Raw genomic sequence first — 22071 nt, forward strand, 5'->3', positions numbered from 1 at the left:
TCAAAATCTCAATGGGATTAAAAATAAAACTTGACAGGCATTCCCTGGCTGTCCAGTGACTAGGACTCTGTGCTTCCACTGCCGGGGGCGTGGGTTCAATTCCTGGTTGGGGAACTAAGATCCCAATGCCTTGCAGTGTGGCAAAAGAAAAGAAAAGAAAAATCCAAAAACAAACAAACTCAACAATGGAATTCTAAAATTTATATGGAAAGATAAATAAACATAGTCTGAAAAGTTTTGCAAAAGAAGAATAATGGGGTGAATATATCATGCCAGATACGAAAATATAAAAGTGCAAATTTATACAGAAATGAACAGATCACTGAGAAAGAATAAACTCCAGCATATGTAAGAATTTTAATAAATGACAAAAGTGGCATTTCAAGCTGATAGTATACCCAATAAATAGCTTTACAACAATAGCCTAAACACTTGGAAAAAATAAAATTACATAATGAAATTAATTGCAGACAGTTTATCTAAATGTAAAAAAATAGATGCTAAAAGTGTTAGAGTAAATTATCAGTGAATTTAATCTTGGAATGGAGAAGGTCTTTCAAAGCATGGCTGCAAAGGCAGAAACCATAAAGGATAAACATATTTGAAATTCTGTAGGTCAAAACAAACTCCACTTCTGACAAGACTGAAATGAAAAAAGTGGGTAAAACATGTCTGTTGCACATATGACAGAAGAAGGCCTTTCAAATCAGTGAAAGATGAGCCCCTTCCCTGCCTGTCCTCACCACTGCCTGGGGCTGGGGGCAGCGCGATGGCTTGTGGCTCAGAGAACATGCTTTGGAATGAAGCTGCCTTATTCCGAGTGGGACTCATCCTGTGACTCTGGGCAAGAGACCTAATCTCTTTGTGCCTCCGCTGCTTGATCTGTAAAATGACGACAGCACCAGTAGACAGACACGCGTACCCAGCTGGTAGGGCTGCAGGTGGGAGCGCTTACAACAGTGCCTGGCGCGGAGCCGTGCTCAGGACCGCTAACTGTCGCAACCGTTGCAAAGCGGCCCAGGAAACTCACAAGTTTCCAATGAGAAGCATATCATTGGCCCACACCCTTTAATAACGAATAAAGAATGTTTCCCTTGTCCTCTCCACACAGTGGGCCTGTCCAAACAGGAAGGTGCCTGGTACAGAGTAAATTCTAGCCACTAGCTCCTTAGGGCCCCTCTTCTGCCTTATCCCTCGTGGGGCCCCTTGGGGCTGACTCTTGAGGTCGAAATTCAAGAAAACGCCCCCACCTCCACCACTACCCCTCATCCCCTACCATCTCTGCCAGCTTGTGGATGGTGGGGCACAGGCTGTTGACGATGCCCTCGTACCATGGGTCCGCGCGGCCCAGGAACGCGGCCAGCTCTCCCAGCTCCGAACGCCTGGATGCCGCAGACGTCTGCGAATAAGGGGACAGGGCGGTGGGTCAGGGCCTCTCTGGCACTTTCTTCCTGCTCAGTGGGGGGCGGGTCCCCACGTGCCGGTCCTAGACAAACTAGCTTTGGGAATGGGTCAAATTATTCAAGCTCTTGGGGCCTGGATTTCTGCACCATGTGAAGACGGGTCTCATACCTGAGGTGAAGCTGGAACCCCCCTTCCCAAGGATGTCTGCCAGGGACACTGAAAAATGGTCATTAGCCTTAAAGGGGAGAGACAAGCAGTGCCTTGAATTTAAGGATCCCCTGTCAGAAGCAGAGTGGGTGATAGAAAGGAAATATTGCCAGTGTGGCTTCATCTCCCCCTAGGAAGGGGTAGGGGTGTGTGTGTGTATGTGTGTGTGTGTGTAAGAGAGGCCCTCCTGTTTGAGCATCAGCCATGGTATTGTGGGATCATGGGCAGGCTGCCACAGTGAAAAGGCATCTCTGCCACCCCTAGGGCCCATGTCTGTGGCTTCTGGGACAGAAGCCCTCCAGGTCTTGCCCAGCTCCGCATCCTAAGGGAGACTGACCCCAGTTCTTCCTCCTGATACCCTCGAACCCTTCCCCAGGGCTCACCCCCCAACCCTGCCCTCCACCCCTTCCCCTAGGTCCCCCCCTCTCCCAACTGCCCACCCCCCGAGTCCAGCACCTCGGGAGCCAGCAGGGGGATGTAGTAGAGCTGCAGGCTGAGTCGGGGGGTGAGGCAGAACCTCTGGGTCTCTCGCTTCCTGGCAGGGGGAGCAGAACGCAGGCATGAGCAGGGGTTTGGGCTTCCCACAGACTTGGTTCCACCTCCTGGCTCTGTTACTTAATATCTTTTTGACTCTGGGCAATTGACCTGCTTACTCTTGAGCCTCTGCCTTCTCATCTGTAGAATGGGTGCAGTAAAGCAGGGAGCATGGTGCTCCATGGTGGCTGGGTGTGGGGTTTGGGGGGAACACAGTGTACCACCGCCCCCCATTCCACCCTGGTCTCGGCCTCCCCCAGCCCATTTCTCCATCCTTCATCAGCCCAGGCCAGGGCCACCTTTGTCCCGACCGTCCCCAGCCGCCCTCTGGGGCCCTACCTGAGGTTGCGGTAGGCCCGGGCCAGGCGCCCCAGCATCCTGTCATCCCCCAGCACCAGTACCCGTGCTGTGTGCAGCCGGGAGACGCCGGGCAGCAGCTCCCCATCCCCGCTGGGTCTGCCAGTCCTCCGGTGCAGCCCTGGGGGCCCATCCCAGCTGCCGGGCATCACGATGTCCGCGGGCCACACCCGCTTCTTGATGCCCCCTTTGCGCTGCAGCCCGGCTCGCTCTGCCTCGGGGCTGCCGGGTGCCAGCAGCTCATCAGCCCCCAAAGGAAGGTCCCGCTCGATGCCACTGTCAGTGGACAGCATGGATGCCCGGGCCAACTCCCAGTCTGGCAGGAGGCCCTGAAGATCCAAGGCCTCCAAGTCTGCACTGAGGCGCAGCTGGGTTTGCGGGCGTAGGAAGAGCACCAGTTCCTTCCCTGGGACATAAGACCAAGGGGACTGTCAGGATGGAGAGGGGACACCAGGCTGGGTGGGCCTCACCCACGAGGCTGGTGGTTCCATGTTTCCCACACACTTGTTAGCTGAACAGAAGCCCCATGAGATGTTTCGAGAAGGAACAGAGGTTATGTAGCAAACAGAGACTAAGAACCCCACATACTCATACCACGAGTAAACATCTTAAAGGCTCTGAGAAGTCCTGCTGCAAAGACATCTCTTAAAAGGTTCTGAGAAGTCCTGCCGCAAAGACATCGGCTAACGCACTGCCTCTGAACTCTGGAGCCCTCTTCCGGTGGGCTCACGAGCACCCTCCCATGCTCCTACTCCCCTGCAGCTTTCCCTGGGACACAGACAACAGAGCATCAGCTCCTGGAGAGGCCTCCGGGCTTTTCCAATCGCCTTTCATTTTGTTGCTTGTGAGGAAACTGAGGGCCTGAGGGCACTGAGCCGGTCTAGGGTGACCCAGCGCATGAAGGGTTGTGTGGACCTGGAATTTGGTTCACCAGCCTGGCACTGCCCACCACAACCTGCCCCTCTGACTTCCCCCTCCCTTGAGAAGAGCAGGGCCTGGTGGGGAAGGGGTACCGACACCAGCATGGAGCGGAAGTGTGGGCCCCCTCCTGCTCCAGGAACCACAGCTTTCTTTGGTGCCTGCCTCCTTCTTAGGGCATGCACTGTCTACTGGCATCAACATGGTGTGTGGAACTTTCTGGACACACGTGACCAGAGGCTAATGCACGGGGCTGCTCTGACACAGAGAAAATGCTTTTCAGATTCTGCAGACAACTCAAGGGGCAAGGAGCACACACACAGACACACACAACAGATACATAGACACACAGAGACAACACAGACACACACACACAAACAGACATACAAAGATGCACACAGGCACACACAACAGATGCACAAGCAGACACTCAGAGATAACACAGACACATACACAGATGCACACAGACACACAAAGACACACACAGGCACACACAGGCATGAACACACACACAGACACATGACAGATATACACAGAGACAGATACACACACAGTGCACACACAGACACACAAAGACACCAGCATGAGAGACACACACATGAACACACAGATGCACACACAGACGCACACGCATATCCCCCATTATTTCCAGCCCGCTCCCCGTGGAGGTCCAAGGCACTTACAGAGCTGCTCCTCGTCAGTCCACAGGTGGAAGGTGATGCGGGGGCTGGGCAGAGGGACACTCAGCGGCTCGTCCTGGAGGGAGTCACCTGAAGGAAGGAGCAGGCTGTGGAGACCACGGAGGAGAGGGTTGTGGGAGTCTTCTCTGCCCCGCTCCCGCCCCCAGCCCCTGTCAGGGGGCCCAGAGGAAATGGCAGAGACCCGCTCCCTCCCATGTCTGGCCTTGCTGAGTTCCCCTGCCTCTCTGCCACCATCAGCTCATCGGAGCTAACACCCCTGGTCAACCCAAGCACGCCTAGCGGCTCCTGCTTCCTGCAAACTTCCTAGCTGGAAACGTAGGACCCTTCTCAAGCCAGCCCACTTTATCCTTCCCAACCCTTTCTCCCGCTGTTGGCCCCTCCCACTGCGGTCCCAACCCCAGCCCCGCTGCCACCACGCTGCCCTTCCCACTGTCCACGAGCAGACCAGGGGGAGAGGCCTCTGGATTTCTCAGGGTCTTCTCTAGCAGCTTGGGTGCAATAGATGCTCCATTAACGTTTGCTCCTGTAGGGGATGTTACGGACTCATGGCCAAGTACTAAGTGCAGTGGGAAGCCTGCATCCAGGGATGAGATCAGGGCCAGCTGATCCCCACTCCTCCGTCCAGAAGCTTCCTGACACTCCAGCCCTGGGAGTCATTCCCTCCCCAGACCTTATTGGCTGCACACTGGGCACACCTAACGGGCAGCCTTCGGGTTTAACTTCCCCAGAGCACGGCTCCCTCCAGAACGAGGCCGCAGCTTCCTCAGGGGAGAGCAACCCACGTTCATGGAACACTTACTACTGTTCTCACCTCGCTTGTCATCTCACCAGGTCCTACCAGCGACCCAGGGTCACAGGGAATAGTATCTGCGCTACAGAGGAGGAATCAGTGGCACAGAGAGGTTAAGTAACTGGCCTGAGGTCAGACAGGAAGGGCAGAGCCAGAATTTAAATCCAGGCAATCTGGCTTCAGAGTTCATGCTTTTACCCATGATGTGGTGCCCATAACCACTGTCTTATGCTGCCCCCTAGAAGCAAGGGATCAACGGGGGTGCTGGCTGGTCAGTAAGATGTGCTGGGCAAGTCTGGGTGGGAAGCAGGTGTCTGGATGTGGCAGAGATGGTGGGGACAGTCCAGACAGGTTTTGTCCTGCCGATGCAGAGTTACCTCTGAGTTAGCATGTGGTACCCGAGAAGAGCAAAGCCAGGTTTGCTCCAGAGTTTGGCCCAGCTTTGGGACTGGGCATAGGGTTGGGTGGATGGGGAGCTTTATGAATAGGCATTTCCATGTGGTAATCAGAAGCATACAGAATACTTATTTTTTTGCTGCATTGAGAGCTATGTGGGGTTTTAGTACCCTGAACAGGAATTGAACCTGTGACCTCTGCATGGGAAGCACATTGGTTATTATAAGATACTGATGGGCTTCCCTGGTGGCTCAAATGGTAAAAAAAATTCCCCTGTAATGCAGGAGACCTGGGTTCGATCCCTGGGTCATGAAGATCCCCTGGAGAAGGGAATGACTACCCACTTCAGTATTCCTGCCTGGAGAATTTCATAGAGGAGCCTGGTGGGCTACAGTCCAGGGAGTTGCAAAGAGTCAGACATGACTGAGCAACTAACACCACACACCTAAGAACCAGACAGCCTGTGTTTGAATCTCAGTTCAGCTACTTAGGAGGTAGGTGACCGTGGGCAAGATTTATAGCCTCTTTCTAACTCAGTTTTCTCATCTGTAAAATGGAGATAATGCTTTCTATTTCATAAGTAATTTACTGTGAGGATTAATTGATTTAATCTATGCAAACTGTTTCAAGGGCTTCCCTTGTAGCTAAGTCGGTAAAGAATCTGCCCGCAATGCAGGAGACCCAGGTTCAATCCCTGGGTCAGGAAGATCCTCTGGAGAAGGAAATGGCAACCCACTTCAGTATTCTAGCGTCCATGGGGTCGCTGGAGTTGGACACGTCATAGAATCTAAACCACCATGTAAACTGCTGAGAACAGCAATTGGGGTGTAGGGAGGTGCCCAGTAGGTGTCAGCTGTTATCATGACCAAATTACCCACTTTCATATTAACCCAAGACCTTCAAGTTCTTGAGCATCCTCAGGCCCTAGGCTCCTGGAAGCTGCTGTGTATCCCACCCCAGCTTCAGCCACACTGGCCCACTCCCGGCTGGTTTAGAGTTGCTCTTTGGCGCCCCCTGCAGGTGCCCGAATCGCAGCTCACCGCGCCTGCCTCTTACCGCCGCAGCGCCCCCTGGCGGCGGCCGCCGGCCCCAGCAGCGAGCAGTAAATCTCCTCCAGCCTCTCCAGGTGGCCCTCTCGGCTAGGGCTGGGCTCTCTGGCCATCTGCTCCACTGCTGTCACCACGGTGTGGAAATAGCCCTCCAGGGCGGGGCGGGAGCTGGCCTGCCGAGAAGGAGCATCAGAGGTTGAGCCTTGGCCCAGCACCTCCCGCCCCTGCTCCTCCCAGTCTGCAGGTGCACCCAAGGCCTGGTGGCACCTCCCCTCTGCCCCCGACACCTGGAGGAGATTCCCCAGGATAGCTTCTGCTCCCCACATCCAGGGACCCGCTGTTGCCTGATGCTCTCTGCAACTGGGGGGAGGGGCTCCCCTCGGCCCCTCATTTCCTGTTGTGGGGGGATGGCTGGCGACCAGGAACCCAGGGGGGCAGGGATGACACTGACGCCCACCCTGCTCGGAATGTCACCAAGCATCTGGATCACTGTTCTGCCGTCACTAGGATGTAAATTCCAGGAAGGTGGCAGTTTTGTCTGTTTCGTTTACAGCTCCCCAAGCCCTATTACATCTGCTGGCACAGTAGGTGCTCAATACATCACTTGCTGCATATTTCCTAAACATCTGTCACTCCTATACTGTCTTGACATACCACCTATAATCATTACTTTTCTTTAAATCGGTGCACTTTTTCTTTGGTTCAAAATTATATCAAAAGGAAACTTTATATTGCTGCTCTAAGTAAAAATGCTACAGTCACTTCTCATAAATAGAAAATAAGTAAGCTGAATATTGGAGAAGGAAATGGCAACCCACTCCAGTGTTCTTGCCTAGAGAATCCCAGGGACAGGGGAGCCTGGTGGGCTGCCCTCTATGGGGTCACACAGAGTCGGACACGACTGAAGCGACTTAGCAGCAGCAGCAAGCTGAATATATTAGTCACAAGTGTTAAGCACTCTGTCTTGTCTGACTCTTTGCGACCCTATGGACTGTACCCAGCCAGGCTCCTCTGTCCATGGGATTCTTCAGGCAAGAATCATGGAGTGGGTTGCCATTCTCTTCTCCAGGGGATCTTCCTGACCCAGGGGTCGAACCCGGCTTTCCTGCATTGCAAGCAGACTCTTTACCATCTGAGCCACCAGGGAATGATCACAAAGTTCTGTTATTAAATTCTAGCCAGGTACTATGGGTTGCCAAGGCTTTAGAGCTGGAAGCTTGCTTTCTCTTTTGAAAAAGGTAGATTAGCGAGTGCTAAAGAGCTGAAGGGGAGGACTTCCCTGCCAGTCCAGTGGTTAGGACTTCACCTTCCAAAGCAGGCGGTGTGGGTTCCATCTCTGGTTGGGGAGCTATGATTCCACATGCCTCGGGGTGAGAAAACCAGAACATAAAACTGAAGCAATAGTGTAACAAATTAAATAAAGACTTTAAAAATGGCCCACATCAAAAAAATTCTTTAAAAGCAAAAAAAGAGGCTAAGGGTAAAGCACCAGAGCCTTTCCCCTTAATAGAAACAGGTTTTGAAAGAGTTACTCCCTCTTTGAAAGAGCAGCACCACGCTCTCCAGCACCGCAGGCTCCGTCTCCAGGGGTACAGTCCTGCTGCCCTGACCTGACAACCACCCTGGATCACCATTCTCAGGCTGTGTCCTACTCCCTACTCCCCACCTAATCCCAGCTCATCACTGAGGATGCGGGACCCAAAGAAGCGACACAGGTGGGCACTGCAGGACTTGTTCTTTCTTCCGTGCTAGGGGTCTGCTGAGCAAAGTCTTAACTTCCTGGGCTCAGGGACAGAGGGTCATTCTGACTATTGAGGGTTCTAATAAATTCCTGCTGAATGATCAACTGAGTGAACACAAGTGATGACAGGGACAAGGAATCAGAGCTGGAAGGGACCTTGGGGACCATCTCATCTTGTTGCTTCATCTTACAAATTAATTATAAGTGAATTAATTAAATATTTACCAAGTACCCACTAGGTGCCAGGCACTGTTCTAAGTTCCAGGGTACAGTAGTAAACAAAACATAAAAATCCCTGTCTTGGGGACTTCCCTGGTGGTCCAGTGGCTAAGACTCCAAGCTCTCAATACAGCAGGCCTAGGTTCGATCCCTGGTCTGAGAACTAGATCCCATTTGTGGCAACTAAGACCCGGTACAGCCAAACAAATATTTTAAAAATTCCTGTCTCCATGTAGCTTATACTGAAAGTGAAAGCTTATAGCGAAAGTGTTAGTCTCTCGGTCGTGTCCAGCTCTTTGTGACCCCATGGACTGTGTAGCCTGCCAGGCTCCTCTGTCTATGGAATTCTCCAGGCAAGACTGGAGTGGGCTGCCATTTCCTTTTCTAGGGGATCCTCTCAACCCAGGGATCGAACCTGGGTCTCCTGCATTGCAGGCTTATTCTTTACCATCTGAGCCACCTGGGAAGCCCAGCTTATATTATAGTGCATCTCTTCATATGTGAGCATGAGTGGGGGTGGGGAAATAATAAACAAAATTAGTGAAATGTACAGTATGATAAATAACAGTAATGAGAATAAAACAGGGAGTGGGTGCGAAATCTAGGGGAGGGCTGAAGTTTTAGATAGTGTGACCAGAGGAGCCTCAGTGAACGGTAACTTCTGAGTAAAGGCGTAAAGGAAGTGAAGGATCAAGCCTTGTGGATACCTGCCACGGGGCAGCCCCACCTGGACACCCGTCTCCAGCAGGCAGAACACGGTGCAGTGTGTCAGAGAGACAGACTGTCGTCCCAAGCTGACCTTCAAGCCTAGAGGCCTTGTCAGCTGACTCTGTGGACATGCGGGGAGACCAGTCTACTTCCCCCACTCCCTACCTGAGGGTTGGACCAGGCCCTTCGCAGACAGGATGTGGTCTGCTGGCCAGATATGGCCTAGCCACCAGACTGTGGTTGGCTGGGCCACCTCTCCCAGGCCCCACTTGTCCTCCAGCCAGCAGGTATGACTGGACATGGGATCCCTACAGCTTCTCCAGGAGCAGAATTCCAGGTAAGGAGGCTGGGGTCTCAGGGAGTGGGCCGTCCCAGGCCAGGCCTCAGTCTGGGTGCACCCAGAATGGGTGGGGGGTGCCAGGGGGCCCTTGAGGACCCCTTAACTCCAAGCTTCTCAGGGTCTCTAACTTCAGATTGATGATGCAGTCCCTATGTCTCTTCTGGCACTTCTTTGGCCCCTCCCCCCATTCTCTATTCCTTAAAATGGACACTCTGATAAAGTGAGGGAGAGGGCATAACAGGCTGACTGTGCTTAAAAAAAACACAGCTTTCATTTTCAGCATTTTTTTTTTTTTCTGTAGCAAAATAGTGCAGGCACCCATTAATTCCAGCTCTGAACCCCACTCCATTCTTGACCGGGCACCTCCCAATCCTTCCCCATCTCGATGCCCTCAGACTCTGCCCAGCCTCACTCCTAAGCCAATTATCCCTGAGCCCCAGGCGCATCTGATTCAGTCATGGAGTGAGGCCTGAGATGCTCTATTGATTGCATCACTGAGAAACAAAAGCCAATGTTCTTATGTTCGGGAACCATTGGCTGAAACAACACGCCTTGGCCAGGCAGGATGAGACCTGCTTGCCTAAGTGGTCTCACAGCAGGAGGTCCCAATAAAACTAACCAGGAGAATTCAGGAGAGGCCAAAACAGGGTGGAGACAACCAACCTCCCAGAATCCTCTGCACTGGGGTCCATCTTGGCTGAGAGATGCGTGTGCCACCAGGTAGGACCCTGAGTCAGACTATGGGCCAATCAAGCTGACTGGCCAGAAACAACCCCGAAACTAACCCCCTCACCACAAAACCTTAGACTGCGAGCCACATGGCAGAGCAGTGCTCCTGGGTTCCCTTACCTACTGCTCTCCACCTGGTGCCTTCCCAATAGTCTCTTGCTTGGTAAGCTTGTGTGTCTCCTTGGACTACTCATTTCCCAGCGTTGGACAAGAGTCCACTCTTGGACCCTGGAAGGGATCCCGCTTCCTGCAACACTGACGTATCTGACATTGTTGTGTCAAAATGGCGACTTGACCACGGCCTGTTTGGTGACCAGAAACCATCTGCAGAGCCGCAGGTGGCCGCACGGGGACTGCCGGGTCAGCTGATGAACTCTGGTCAGGAAGGCTGGTCAGTGTTCCCCTCCCCTCTCCCTGAGAGCCATGGCTGAGTGCAGGGAGACAGGACAGCAGCCCACAGTAGGGGCCTTCGGTGTCTGTGCTAAAACCAGCCTGGGGAGACTTTCTTGGTGGTCTAGTGGCTAAAAGCCACCCCCACTAGGGGGTCTGGGCTCAATTTCTGGCCAGGGAAGTAGATCCCACATGCCACAACTAAAATCCAGCATAGCTAAATAAATAAATCTGGGGCTTAGGTACAAGTTGGGGGTGCATTCCTCCATCATGTAGCTGTGTGCAGTGAATCCCCAAAAGGACTGTTACAGAAAGAGAGACGTCCAGATGGTGAGGTGGGAGAAGTGAGTCGAGAGCCCTCAGCGGGTCCAAGCAGTGGGCAACCACAAAGGAATGGTGTGGATGGTGCTTTTAGAGAAAAGGTGACAGAAAGCAGCCGACACAGTTTAAGGTTTATTTCAAATCCTAAGAGGTGATGCTGTGAAAGTGCTGCACTCAATATGCCAGCAAATTTGAAAAACCCAGCAGTAGCCACAGGACTGGCAAAGGTCAGTTTTCATTCCAATCCCAAGGAAAGGCATTGCCAAAGAAAGTTCAAACGACTGCACAACTGAACTCATCTCACATGCTAGCGTAGTAATGCTCAAAATTCTCCAAGCCAGGTTTCAACAGTATGCGTACTGAGAACTTCCAGACGTTCAAGCTGGATTTAGAAAAGGCAGAGGAACCAGAGATCAAATTGCCAACATCCGTTGGATCATAGAAAAAGAAAGAGAATTCCAGAAAAACATCTACTTCTCCTTCATTGACTATGCTAAAGCCTTTGACTGTGTGGATCACAACAAACTGTGGAAAATTCTTAAAGAGATGGGAATACCAGACCATCTGACCTGCCTCCTGAGAAATCTGTATGCAGGTCAAGAAGCAACAGTTAGAACTGGACATGGAACAACAGACTGGTTCCAAATTGGGAAAGGAGTACGTCAAGGCTGTATATTGTCACCCTGCTTATTTAACTTATATGCAAAGTACATCATGAGAAATGCCAAGCTGGATGAAGCACAAGCTGGAATCAAGTTTGCCAGGAGAAATATAAATAACCTCAGATATGCAGATGATACCACCCTTATGGCAGAAAGTGAAGAAGAACTAAAGAGCCTCTTGATGGACATGAAAGAGGAGAGTGAAAAAGTTGGGTTAAAACTCAACCTTCAGAAAACTAAGATCATGGCATCTGGTCCCATTACTTCATGGAAAATAGATGGGGAAACAGTGGAAACAGTGACAGACTTTTTTGGGGGGGGGGCTCCAAAATCACTGCAGATGGTGACTGCAGCTACTACATTAAAAGACACTTGCTCCTTGGAAGAAAAGCTATGACCAACCAAGACAGCATACTAAAAAGCAGAGACATTACTTTACCAACAAAGGTCTGTCTAGTCAATGCTATGGTTTTTTCCAGTAATCATGTATGGATGTGAGAGTTGAACCATAAAGAAAGCTGAGTGCTGAAGAATGGATACTTTTGAACTATGGTATTGGAGAAGACTCTTGAGAGTCCCTTGGACTGCAAGGAGATCAAAACAGTCAATACTGAAGCAAATCAACACTGATTATTTATTGGAAGGACTGATGTTGAAGCTGAAGCTCCAATACTTTGGCCACCTGATGTGAAGAACTGACTCCTTAGAACAGACCCTGATACTGGGAAAGACTGAAGGCAGGAGGAAAAGGGGACAACAGAGGATGAGATGATTGGATGGCATCACTGACTTGATGGACATGACTTTGAGCAAGCTCCGGGAGCTGGTGATGGACAGGGAGGCCTGGTGTGCTGCAGCCCATGGGGTCGCAAAGAGTCAGACATGAGTGAACTGAACACAAAAGACACGCATCAAAGGAAGGATCAAAGATGTAGGGCTCAGGATACGGAGAATGGAACACAAGAGGAGGAAGAGTAATGCCTCCAGTGTGTTTTGACGGGCAAAGAAAGAACAGACACCCACTTCCTGGGGCAGGACAAGCAGAGGATCGTGGACCCCTCAAGGGCAACCCCTCTTCTGGAGCCAGCCCCTTCTGCAGCGGCAGCACTGCACCACAGAGCCACCCGCCAATCCACCTTCCCCAGGGCCGGCACCTTGCCCCACCCTGTGCAGACTCCGACTGGCCCTTCTGGCATCCTCCCCTGCCCAAGAAATCCAGCACCTGGGGCCACCCTGGCCAGAGAATGTCTATCTGCTGTGGTCTTGGCTGTGGATAGGGGCTGAGGCTGAGTCAGAGAGAAAAGCTAGTGAACAGTGAAAGTAAAAGTCGCTCAGTCGTTTCTGACTCTTTGTGACTCCATGGAATTCTTTAGGCCAGAATACTGGAGTAGGTAGCCTGTCCCTCCTCCAGGGGATCTTCCCAACCCAGGAATCGAACTGGGGTCTCCTGCATTGCAGGCGGATTCTTTACCAACTGAGCTGTCAGAGAGGCAGAGTCAGAAAGGAAAGCTAGGAAATAAACTAAATGCCCACAAGAAGAACAAGGGACTAGTTAAACCAGTTAAAGGAATGACAGCATGTTCACGAGAGGGAATTCTCTGCCTCATTAGAAGCACAGCTTTCCAAGGAAAACATTTCCATATGGCATATTTCAGTGATGGGGGAGGGGTGGGGCTGGAAGGCAACCAAACACAGGCTTGAAGTCAGATAGACCTGGGTTCACATCCAGGCAGAGCCACTTCTTATCTGTGTCACCGCAGGGAGGTGATTGGCTTCTCTGTGCCTCTGTTTTGATAAGTACATCCATTTCACAGTGTAGTAGTGTTTTAAGGTGACACATGTAAAATGTCTACATGGTACCTGGAACCCAAGAGACGTTCAACAAACTGGTTCTGGGATTCCCTTGGTGGGCGAGTGGCTAAGACTCTTTTACTCCCAAAGCAGGGAGCCTGGGTTCCATCCCTGGTCAGAGAACTAGATCCCGCATGCCCCGACTAGAAGATCCCGTGTGCTGCAGCTGAGACCCAATGCAGCCAAATAAATAAATATTTTTTGAAAACAAAAAGTGGTTTTTATGATGGCCACCATCATTATTATTCATGAAATATACCAAATGTTAATTGCTAACATGACTGAGTAGAGGGGTGCGAGTGATTTTTATTTTCTTTCTTGGCTCATCTGCATTTTTTTCCCCAATTTTCCTTAGTGAATGTGTATTTATGTTTGGCTTAAGGGGGAAAAGGTGGTACGGACAGAGGAGAACGGATGTGGGTGAGCAGGGCAGTGACCTTACCAGCAGCTTCCTTTGCAGCGCGCCTGCATGGCAGGCCTCCCCCAGCGCTGCCTGCAGGGCGTGGGAGACCACGTGGCGCATGCAGGCCTCCGGCGTCTGCTGCCCGCTGGCCGCCTCGATCTCCAGCAGAAGGGCACTGCACACGGAGGGAGACACCAGCTCAGGATCCACGAAGAGGAACACTCTGAGGGCAGAGGTGGGGGGGCCAGGGGCTGATGAGGGTGACCGTGGGGAGGAGGGCCACTGGAGGGGCACCCTCAGAGCCTTGCAGACTCCTCCCAAGTTGTTTACTTCCTCCAAAAACAGGAGCTTCAAGTTCAAAAGTCTAGGGAGGGATAACGCTAGGCAGCGGTGGGGACTGTGGCAAAGAAGAGCAGGCACAGTCCTTTGGGGGGGCACCTGGTCCTTCTGGGGACCCTCTAGTCTCCTGTCTAGGGAAATTCCAACTGAAATGTCACTCTCCGCCTCAGCGTTTTGCCCCAGTGACCCCGCTATCCTCCAGGAGGGACTGTATATCCTTCTCACTGAAACTGGAACTCCAAACCTTAAGTGAGCCCCATCTCTCATCGCCTTCATCATACCAGAAAACCAGCCTCACCCACCCTTTCCTCCGTACCCAACTGCCACCCAGGCTCTCTGATGCCAGGTCCTCTGGGTCCCTTCCACTCCCCGCACTTCCATGAACACTGAGCCCCAGGCTGCCCCTTTTAGTACCAGGTTAGCAGAGCTACCTGCGGGGAGGAGGCTCTGCACTCCCTGCCCCACCCCCAACCCCACCAGCTGCTCTCTCCAGCACAAGCAACGGATGTGTCCTCAATCTTATCAAAAGGGGCTGCACTCACAGCCCAGACCTCATGGTGTGATTGTGGCCTGAACTACTTAAATCCTGGAGCCACTCCCGGCTGCCTGAAGCTACATCACAGCCAAGGGCAGGCTGAAGGCGGAGCCATGGAACCGCAGCGTGGCCCAGGGCTCACATCCATGTTCTGCATATGAGCGGAGAAGCTCTGAATCCAGGCCAAGAAGAAAGACCTGACTGCTCTTCGGGACCTCCAAGGAAGGACACACCCCATTCCCCCTGGAGGACGTCCCTTCCCCCCTGGAGGACATCCCCCACGGCTGGACAAATGAGCAGCTCTGCTGGGGCTCCTCTCCGTCTAGCCTCCTGGCTCATCCTCCCGGCGGCAGCACACTGGATTAGGCCACTCACCTCTCCCGGTAGGGGTACAGCTCACTCGTCAGGTTCTGCTCGGCAATGACCAGCCTCTGGTACAGCGTCCCTGCAGAGCAACTGCTTCAGCCAACCAGTCCCTGAGTCTCTGGCCCCTGTTCCCCACTTTCCCAGAAGCTGCTGGAGCTTTCGAGCTGCCTGGAATCGTGAGAGGAAGGCGAGACCTCAGGTGGAGCTGGGGGTGCTCTCACCTGGGACCGCCGTCTCCGTTTTCAGCCTGATGGCACAGTCCAGGGCAATCGTGCAGTAGGGGGCGGGCAGGGTCAGCAACCTCGTGCAAAAGGCATATGTTCTCCGGTGGAGCTCTTCTGTGATGCCTGTAGCCTGGGTGAGAGGGAGCGGTCAGGGTGCCCAGAGCCCTGGGTCACAAAGGGCCCTGGCTGGGGTGGGCTGATGGGATGGGAGAAGAGCCAGAGACCTGGGCTCACACTTCCCTCTCAAGTCTACACCTTTAGCTTCTTCTCCCATCATCTCTAAGACTCCTCCCCTCTTGACACCCCATTCAGGTTTCCCGGTGGCACTAGTAATAAAGAATCTGCCTGCCGATGCAGGAGATGCAAAAGACATGGGTTCAATCCTTGGGTTGGGAAGATCCCCTGGGGAGGGCATGACAATCCACGCAGGTATTCTTGCCTGGAGAATCCCATGGACAGAGGAGCCTGGTGGGCTACAGTCCATAGGGTTGCAAAGAGTCAGACACGACTGAAGCGACTTAGTATGCACTCATGCAAGACACTCCATTCACGTTTATCAAGATGGGAATTCATCCCCATCCTGTTCCTCCGGCAAATCAACTCTCCTCCCAACGCTTCTGCTCTGTTGGGGTTGCACCTTTACCCCCTGCCCCCCACCTCCCCAGTTTCATGTCTTCGTGTTTCAGGGCAAGGACAGGGCTAAGGGAGGAAGTCAGGTAGGGGCAGGCAGTACTAGAGTTCTTCCAGGCTTGCCAGGCAGAGACCTGGTGTTTCCTGGGTGTCCAGCCCAGTCACTTGCGGGTCACCAGGACCACCCAGACCCTCAGCCCCAGCTCACCTTAGTGAGCACGTACATTAGAGTGTGCAGCAAAGGAATGATGATGTGGCGGGCGTCCTCACTTTCTGCCTGGAAGACAGGAGAGAGCACAGGGCATGGAGGGGGCTGGAGGCTGGCAGGGGGACTTGCTTCATCCCAGTGGGAGATGGGGTGGAAGGCAGTGTCCCACCAGGCCAAGGGGTGTGGAAAAGGGGCCAGAGCCTGCCCTGGCAGAAGAAGAGCAGTGGGGGTGGGGAGGGCACACAGGTGCGGGAGCCCAGGTGTGGGGGGAGGGGAACAGGGACCTCCATGGGGGAGGGGCAGCAGCTGGCAGCAAAGGGCAGGTGAGTCCCCAGCCTGGAGGCCCCTTTGAGTGCAGCTTTCCCAGGCGTAGAGCACTGGGTGGTGAGAAGGATGATTATAACTTTGACAATTCTTAGTAGTTATACATTTATGTTTATAGGAGCTTTTTGTTTCTGTTGAGTGACATGGGTTTTCCATTTATGGTGGTGTTTTAGAGATTCTTTCTGAAAGATGTTAACTCAAGTCAAACAGTGGGAATCAATGTGCAGATACTATTGCTCATGGGAAAGTACAGGAGAGGGAGAAATATGGTAGAAACCAAAAGACCAGAGTGCAGGGAACGTGGGGCTGATGGGCAGACATGGCCCTTCTTGCTCTCATCCCCTCCTGGAAGCCCCAAAACCTACATTCTCCAGCTCTCCAAACAAGAACCCACCCTCTCTCTGAGTGAGAACCCACCTTCCCCAACTCTCTGAGCGAGAACCCACCTTCTCCAGCTCTCTGAGCAGGATGCGGACCAGCATCGGGCTCTTCCCAGGATCCCGCTCAACTTTCTTGTGCAGGGACCACCTCCACATGCCTGGGCCGGGAGAGGGTGGGAGCAGTGCTGAACAGGACCCTGAGACTTGGAGCCCCAGAGCCCCAGGTCTGACCCTGCCCCCCACCGCCTGAAGGACCTGGATGCCTTCTCTGCCCACTGGCTCACCCTCCCAGAGACCGTGGCAGGCCCCAAGGACTTCCAGCAGGATGGAGGCTTGGCTGGAAGTCCCCCTCATCCTGTGAGCTCCGGGTCGGGGCGCTTTCCTGAGAATGCATGGGCAGAGCTGGCTGGGGCGGTGACGGGGTAGTGGGGGAGCCAACAGAGCTCACGGAGGACTGCTGGTTCTTACCTCGGTTGCTCTGCAGGGCAGGGGCCTGGGCGCTGAGCTCTCGGAGCACAGCCTGCACGCTCCGCTGGAGATCCAGCTCCACATCTGGGGTTGGGGGTAGAGGGGGTGGGGGCGGGGAGGCTTTCAGGCTGGGAGCTCTGAGGCTCAGCTGCCCCAGCCTTATCCTCCCCCACAACCTCCTCTTCCCCTGAGAATGTCCTTAGCCTCTTCGTCAAGCCTCAAAAGGAGCCCAGAAGCAATCAACTTAGAGCTGGCAGCCTGCATCCTGGCCAGGGCTGGAAAACAGCCTTTTGATCAGCATGTTTGTGTTCTTTGTACAACCAGAGTATCTCAGGGCGAGGTATATATACTGCCAGAGATATGTGGGACAATCCCACTTGTTTCTTTTTGGTCGCACCATGAGGCATGCGGGATCTTAGTTCCCTTACCAGGGATCAAACCCTGTCCCCTGCAGTGGAAGCGTAGAGCCTTAACCACTGGACTGCCAGCGAAGTCCCATGAGACACTTTTCAGTGGTACACAGGTGATCCCCAAATCTGAGAAACTGTGTGCTAATTTTAATATATAGAAAAAATATGTAACTAGTTCCTCAACTAGTATGAAGAGGCTAAAATTTCAAGTCAACTTAAAGAAATACACCCCACTCCAGTACTCTTGCCTGGAAAATCCCATGGGCGGAGGAGCCTGATAGGCTGCTGTCCATGGAGTCGCTCGGAGTTGGACACGACTGAGCGACTTCACTTTCACTTTCAGTTTCATGCATTGGAGAAGGACATGGCAACTCACTCCAGTGTTCTTGCCTGGAGAATCCCAGGGACGGGGGAGCCTGGTGGGCTGCCGTCTCTGGGGTCGCACAGAGTCGGACACGACTGAAGTGACTTAGCAGTAGCAGTAAAGAAATACATGAGATAAATGGCAGGAGGTGACAACGACTCCCTCCCTGACCAAACTCGGGATCCTCGAAGCCTTGTTCTCTGCTAGGCTCTCAGCATAGCCCCTGTCCTGTCCCTGGCCTCCCAGCCCAGTTTTAGAATGAGTCCTTCTGCCAGTCATTCGAGAAGCCCCGGCTCAATTATCAAATTCTCTATTCCCCACCTTTGATGGGTAACTCCTCAACCTGCCTCCAGCAAGAGTCCTGTTAGGACCGTCTATCGAGAATCCCCCAGCCCTGAGGTCCTTTGTTAGTATAGTTTTCCACCCACCAACCTCTCCCTCTGTTTGTTGACTGCAAATCCCCTTACGTCTTTGCCTTATTTAGAGCTGAGCCTCATCCCCCTCCTCTATTGCAATCATCTTGAATAAAGTCTTCCTTAGGGCTTTTTTTTTATACATATATAATTTTACTTTTTTATTAATTTTTGGCTGTGCTGGGCCTTCCTTGTTGCTGTGGGCTTTTCTCCAGTTGTGGCGACCAGGGGGCTAGTCTCTGGTTGCAGAGCACGGCCTCTAGGGTGTGTGGCTTCAGTACTTGGCGGCGTGCAGGCTCGGGAGCTGCAGACTCAAGGGCTCCAGAGTGCAGGCTCAGTAGTTGTGACACTCAGGCATGGTTGCTCCTTTGGCACGTGGGATCTTCCCGGACCAGAAATTGAACCCCAGTCTCCTGCACTGGCAGGTGGATTCTTTGCCACTGAGCCACCAGGGAAGCCCGTTAGGATTTTAACAAGTGTCAAGAATTTTTTTTTTTCCCTTTAACAGCAGTGTGCTGACATGGCAAAACTCTGGAGATGGTAACTGACATTTGGAAAGTGTGGTAGCTGCGAAAATGCACCTAACTCATCTCCCACTACAAGGAGTTTAAGGGATCCAGGAGCTTGGGGCTGTCGGGCTGTGAAATCCATCACTTTCCAGCCAATACGGACAGCAGCAGGGATTCTAAAGCCAGCTCATCCTCAGGAACCTTTGTGGACGGTTGACTCTGGTTCAGGGGTTCCCCAGCCTGTGGTCAGTCTAGCACATTTCCACCCAGCCCTTCTTCCCTTTCTCCTTCTTTCAGTGTTGGGCTTGCCCCACAGTCTGAGCGATCACTCCTCCAGCCCTCACCGGCTCCCTGTCCGTTTTCTGTCCCACAGGTGTTTCCCCACATGAAGCCTTGCATGTTCAATCTTGTCTCCACTGTCTGCTTCTTGGAGGATCGGGACCAACACAGGAAGTACGGCAGACACTCCCTGTGCCATCAATTCCCCTTTAAAATCAGCTCCAACCAAGGGGAGTGCTGTCTCAGGTTGTCAGTGCAGTCTCCGGTTGTCAGTACAAACCACACACCGCCACAGGTTCCGCTTTTGCCTGAGCTGTCAGGAAACTTACAGCCACATGGAGGCCCTGCCTCAAAAACCTGCTCATCTCAAGAGAGGGAGATTTCTTTCCTTTACTCCTTTGGGGGTGCTCCTGCTTTACAAACATATATTTTAATCTCCTCGGGTTCCTTTGAAAGTAGGTAGGAATGGCATTGAAACATGTAAAATATCATGTATGAAACGAGATGCCAGTCCAGGTTCAATGCACGATACTGGATGCTTGGGGCTAGTGCACTGGGACGACCCAGAGGGATGGTATGGGGAGGGAGGAGGGAGGAGGGTTCAGGATGGGGAGCACATGTATACCTGTGATGGATTCATTTTGATATTTGGCAAAACTAATACAATTATGTAAAGTTTAAAAATAAAATAAAATTAAAAAAATTTTTTTTAAATAAAAATCAAAAAAAAAAAAAAGAAAGTAGGTAGGACGAAGGTGTGAAAGTGAAAGTGTTAGGTACTCAGTTGTGTCCGACTCTTGGAGACCTCATGGACTGTATGTAGCCCACCAGGCTCCTCTGTCTGTGGAATTCTCCAGGCAAGCATAGTGGAGTGGGTAGCCATGCCCTGCTTCAGGGGATCTTCCTGACCAAGGGATCAAACCCAGGTCTCCCACATTGATGGCGGGCTTTTTGCCATCTGAGCCACCAGGGTAGTTAGAGAGGACAAATCTAAAAACCCAGCAGGTTGTAGCCCAGAAGTCAGAGTTTGTTTAGGTCAAGGCACCCCATGCTGTCACAGTCATGGACCCACTCTTCCGTGACTCTGGCGTGGACCCTTGCAAGCCTGGGGTTGCGCAGCATCTCTGACACTCTCACTTTCCTCCGGCCTCTCACTCACCCCCCTGCCCAGGGCAGGTCCAGGTCTGACTCTCCTTTGGGCTCAGAGCAGGAAGTGGGCAGGTGTTCCAGTCCACATTAGCCCACCCGGCCACTCTGCTGGGCAGTGCAGCATCTCCCCAAACTGGCAAGGAAATTATTTCGCCTGGCAAGAAGGCTTGTCCCAGGCAGTCCTTCCATCTACCTAGTTCCACCTGGCATGAAGATGGATGAGTTAATGCAGGATGAGTTAAGCTTCCCACGGTGGCTCAGTGGTAAAGAATCTGCCTGCAATGCAAGAGACCATGGTTTGATCCCTGGGTCGGGAAGATCCCCTGGAGAAGGTAATGGCAATCCACTCCAGTATTCTGGCCTGGGAAATTCCAAGGAGCCTGGTGGGCTACAGTCCATGGGTCGGGGCCAGTGTGGGGGGGTCCCAAAGAGTCAGACATGACTGAAGCGCTGAGCACAGGGTGTGTTATTTTAAAAATATGCCACGTTCTATCTCTTCTTTCTTCCCTCTCCCCACCACCCCAACATGGACCACACAAGAGACTTAAAACTGTGATATTAATAATTGTGTTTTCCTCACTCATTAAAAGCCTAGCCAAACCTTTGTCTTTGGAGCCTTAGGTTCCCCTGCTGTTTTGCACAGGGAGTTATGTTTTTATGTTTCAAAGAAAAATAGAGAAGTTTAAAAAAAGAAAAAACAAACTCTGCCAGTAGCCCGGGGAGAAAACCCCTAAATAAACCCTGTTTTCGAAAGTCTGGGCAGCCGGAACAAACTCAGGCTTTGGTCCACATCTGGTTTGCAGACATGTCTTGTTTGGGCTTGCAGAGTGTCTTTGGGGAAAAAAATTGAACTAGCTCCCAACATTTACAAATGAGGAGATTTTGCATGAAAGCTCGAATTCCTGGCATCTCTGGAAAGTCTGTCAACACTGGGCATGCATTCTTCCCCCAGGTGCCAGTGACAGGGGCTGGGGAGCAGCTGCCCTCCTGAGAGAGGGCATGGCTCCTTCAGGGCTTCAGAGCGGTCACTCTCCTTGTTTCCCTTACTTACATCCTTTCCTCGGCCCCTTGGCCTTGAGACCCCTGGCTGTCTGATCGAGACAATCACGCTGGATTGTCTCAGAGGGATGGGTTGAAGGCTGCTGCTTTTTGTTAAAAAGAAGACTGGCATATAGATGTCAACGCTACTGTCTCAATTCGACCCATCCTCTCCTTCCCCCGCTGTGCCCACAAGTCCACTTTCTACATGTGTGTCTCTATTCCGGCCCTGCCAACAGGTTCATCAGCACCATTCTTCTAGATTCCATATATATGCATTAATATATGATACTTGTTTTTCTCTTTCTGACTCACTTCACTCCATATGACAGACTCTACTAGGTTCATCCACATCACTACAGATAACCCAATTTCATTTCATTTCATTAAAAAATGGCTGAGCAATATTCTACTGTATATATGTGCCACAACTGCTGTATCCATTAATCTGTTGATGGATATCTAGGTTGCGTCCCTGTCCTGGCTATTGTAAATAGTGCTGCCATGAACACTGGGGTACCTGTGTCTTTTTGAATTATACACTACCGTGTTTAAAAACAGATAGCCAGTGAGAATCTACTGTATAACACAGGGAGCTCAACTTGGTACTCTGTGATGACCTAGAAGGGTGGGATGGGGGGCGGTGGAGGGGAGACTTAAGAGCAAGGGGGATGTCATGTATACTTACATCTGATTCATGCTGTACAGAAGGAAC

General features: G+C 52.1%; 1 protein-coding gene across 2 annotated transcripts in view; it reads right to left on the bottom strand.

Annotated features, from left to right (window-relative positions):
* The window catches only part of PIK3R6 (phosphoinositide-3-kinase regulatory subunit 6), a 49390-nt gene that overhangs the window by 11922 nt on the left and 15397 nt on the right, over window positions 1–22071 (bottom strand). The window contains exons 3-13 of one of the 2 annotated variants that reach the window (XM_027518304.1): window positions 17195–17278; window positions 16793–16884; window positions 16023–16091; window positions 15182–15314; window positions 14970–15039; window positions 13760–13895; window positions 6364–6529; window positions 4104–4190; window positions 2485–2908; window positions 2068–2146; window positions 1277–1399 (exon numbers count right to left, since the gene is read on the bottom strand). In XM_027518304.1, the coding sequence (XP_027374105.1) occupies window positions 1277–1399; window positions 2068–2146; window positions 2485–2908; window positions 4104–4190; window positions 6364–6529; window positions 13760–13895; window positions 14970–15039; window positions 15182–15314; window positions 16023–16091; window positions 16793–16884; window positions 17195–17278 (1463 nt within the window). Of the gene's footprint in view, window positions 1–1276; window positions 1400–2067; window positions 2147–2484; window positions 2909–4103; window positions 4191–6363; window positions 6530–13759; window positions 13944–14969; window positions 15040–15181; window positions 15315–16022; window positions 16092–16792; window positions 16885–17194; window positions 17279–22071 lie in introns of both variants that reach the window. The other variant, XM_027518303.1, reaches the window with a different exon arrangement.

Source organism: Bos indicus x Bos taurus, chromosome 19 (genome assembly GCF_003369695.1).
Source record: "Bos indicus x Bos taurus breed Angus x Brahman F1 hybrid chromosome 19, Bos_hybrid_MaternalHap_v2.0, whole genome shotgun sequence".
Lineage (NCBI taxonomy): Eukaryota > Metazoa > Chordata > Mammalia > Artiodactyla > Bovidae > Bos > Bos indicus x Bos taurus.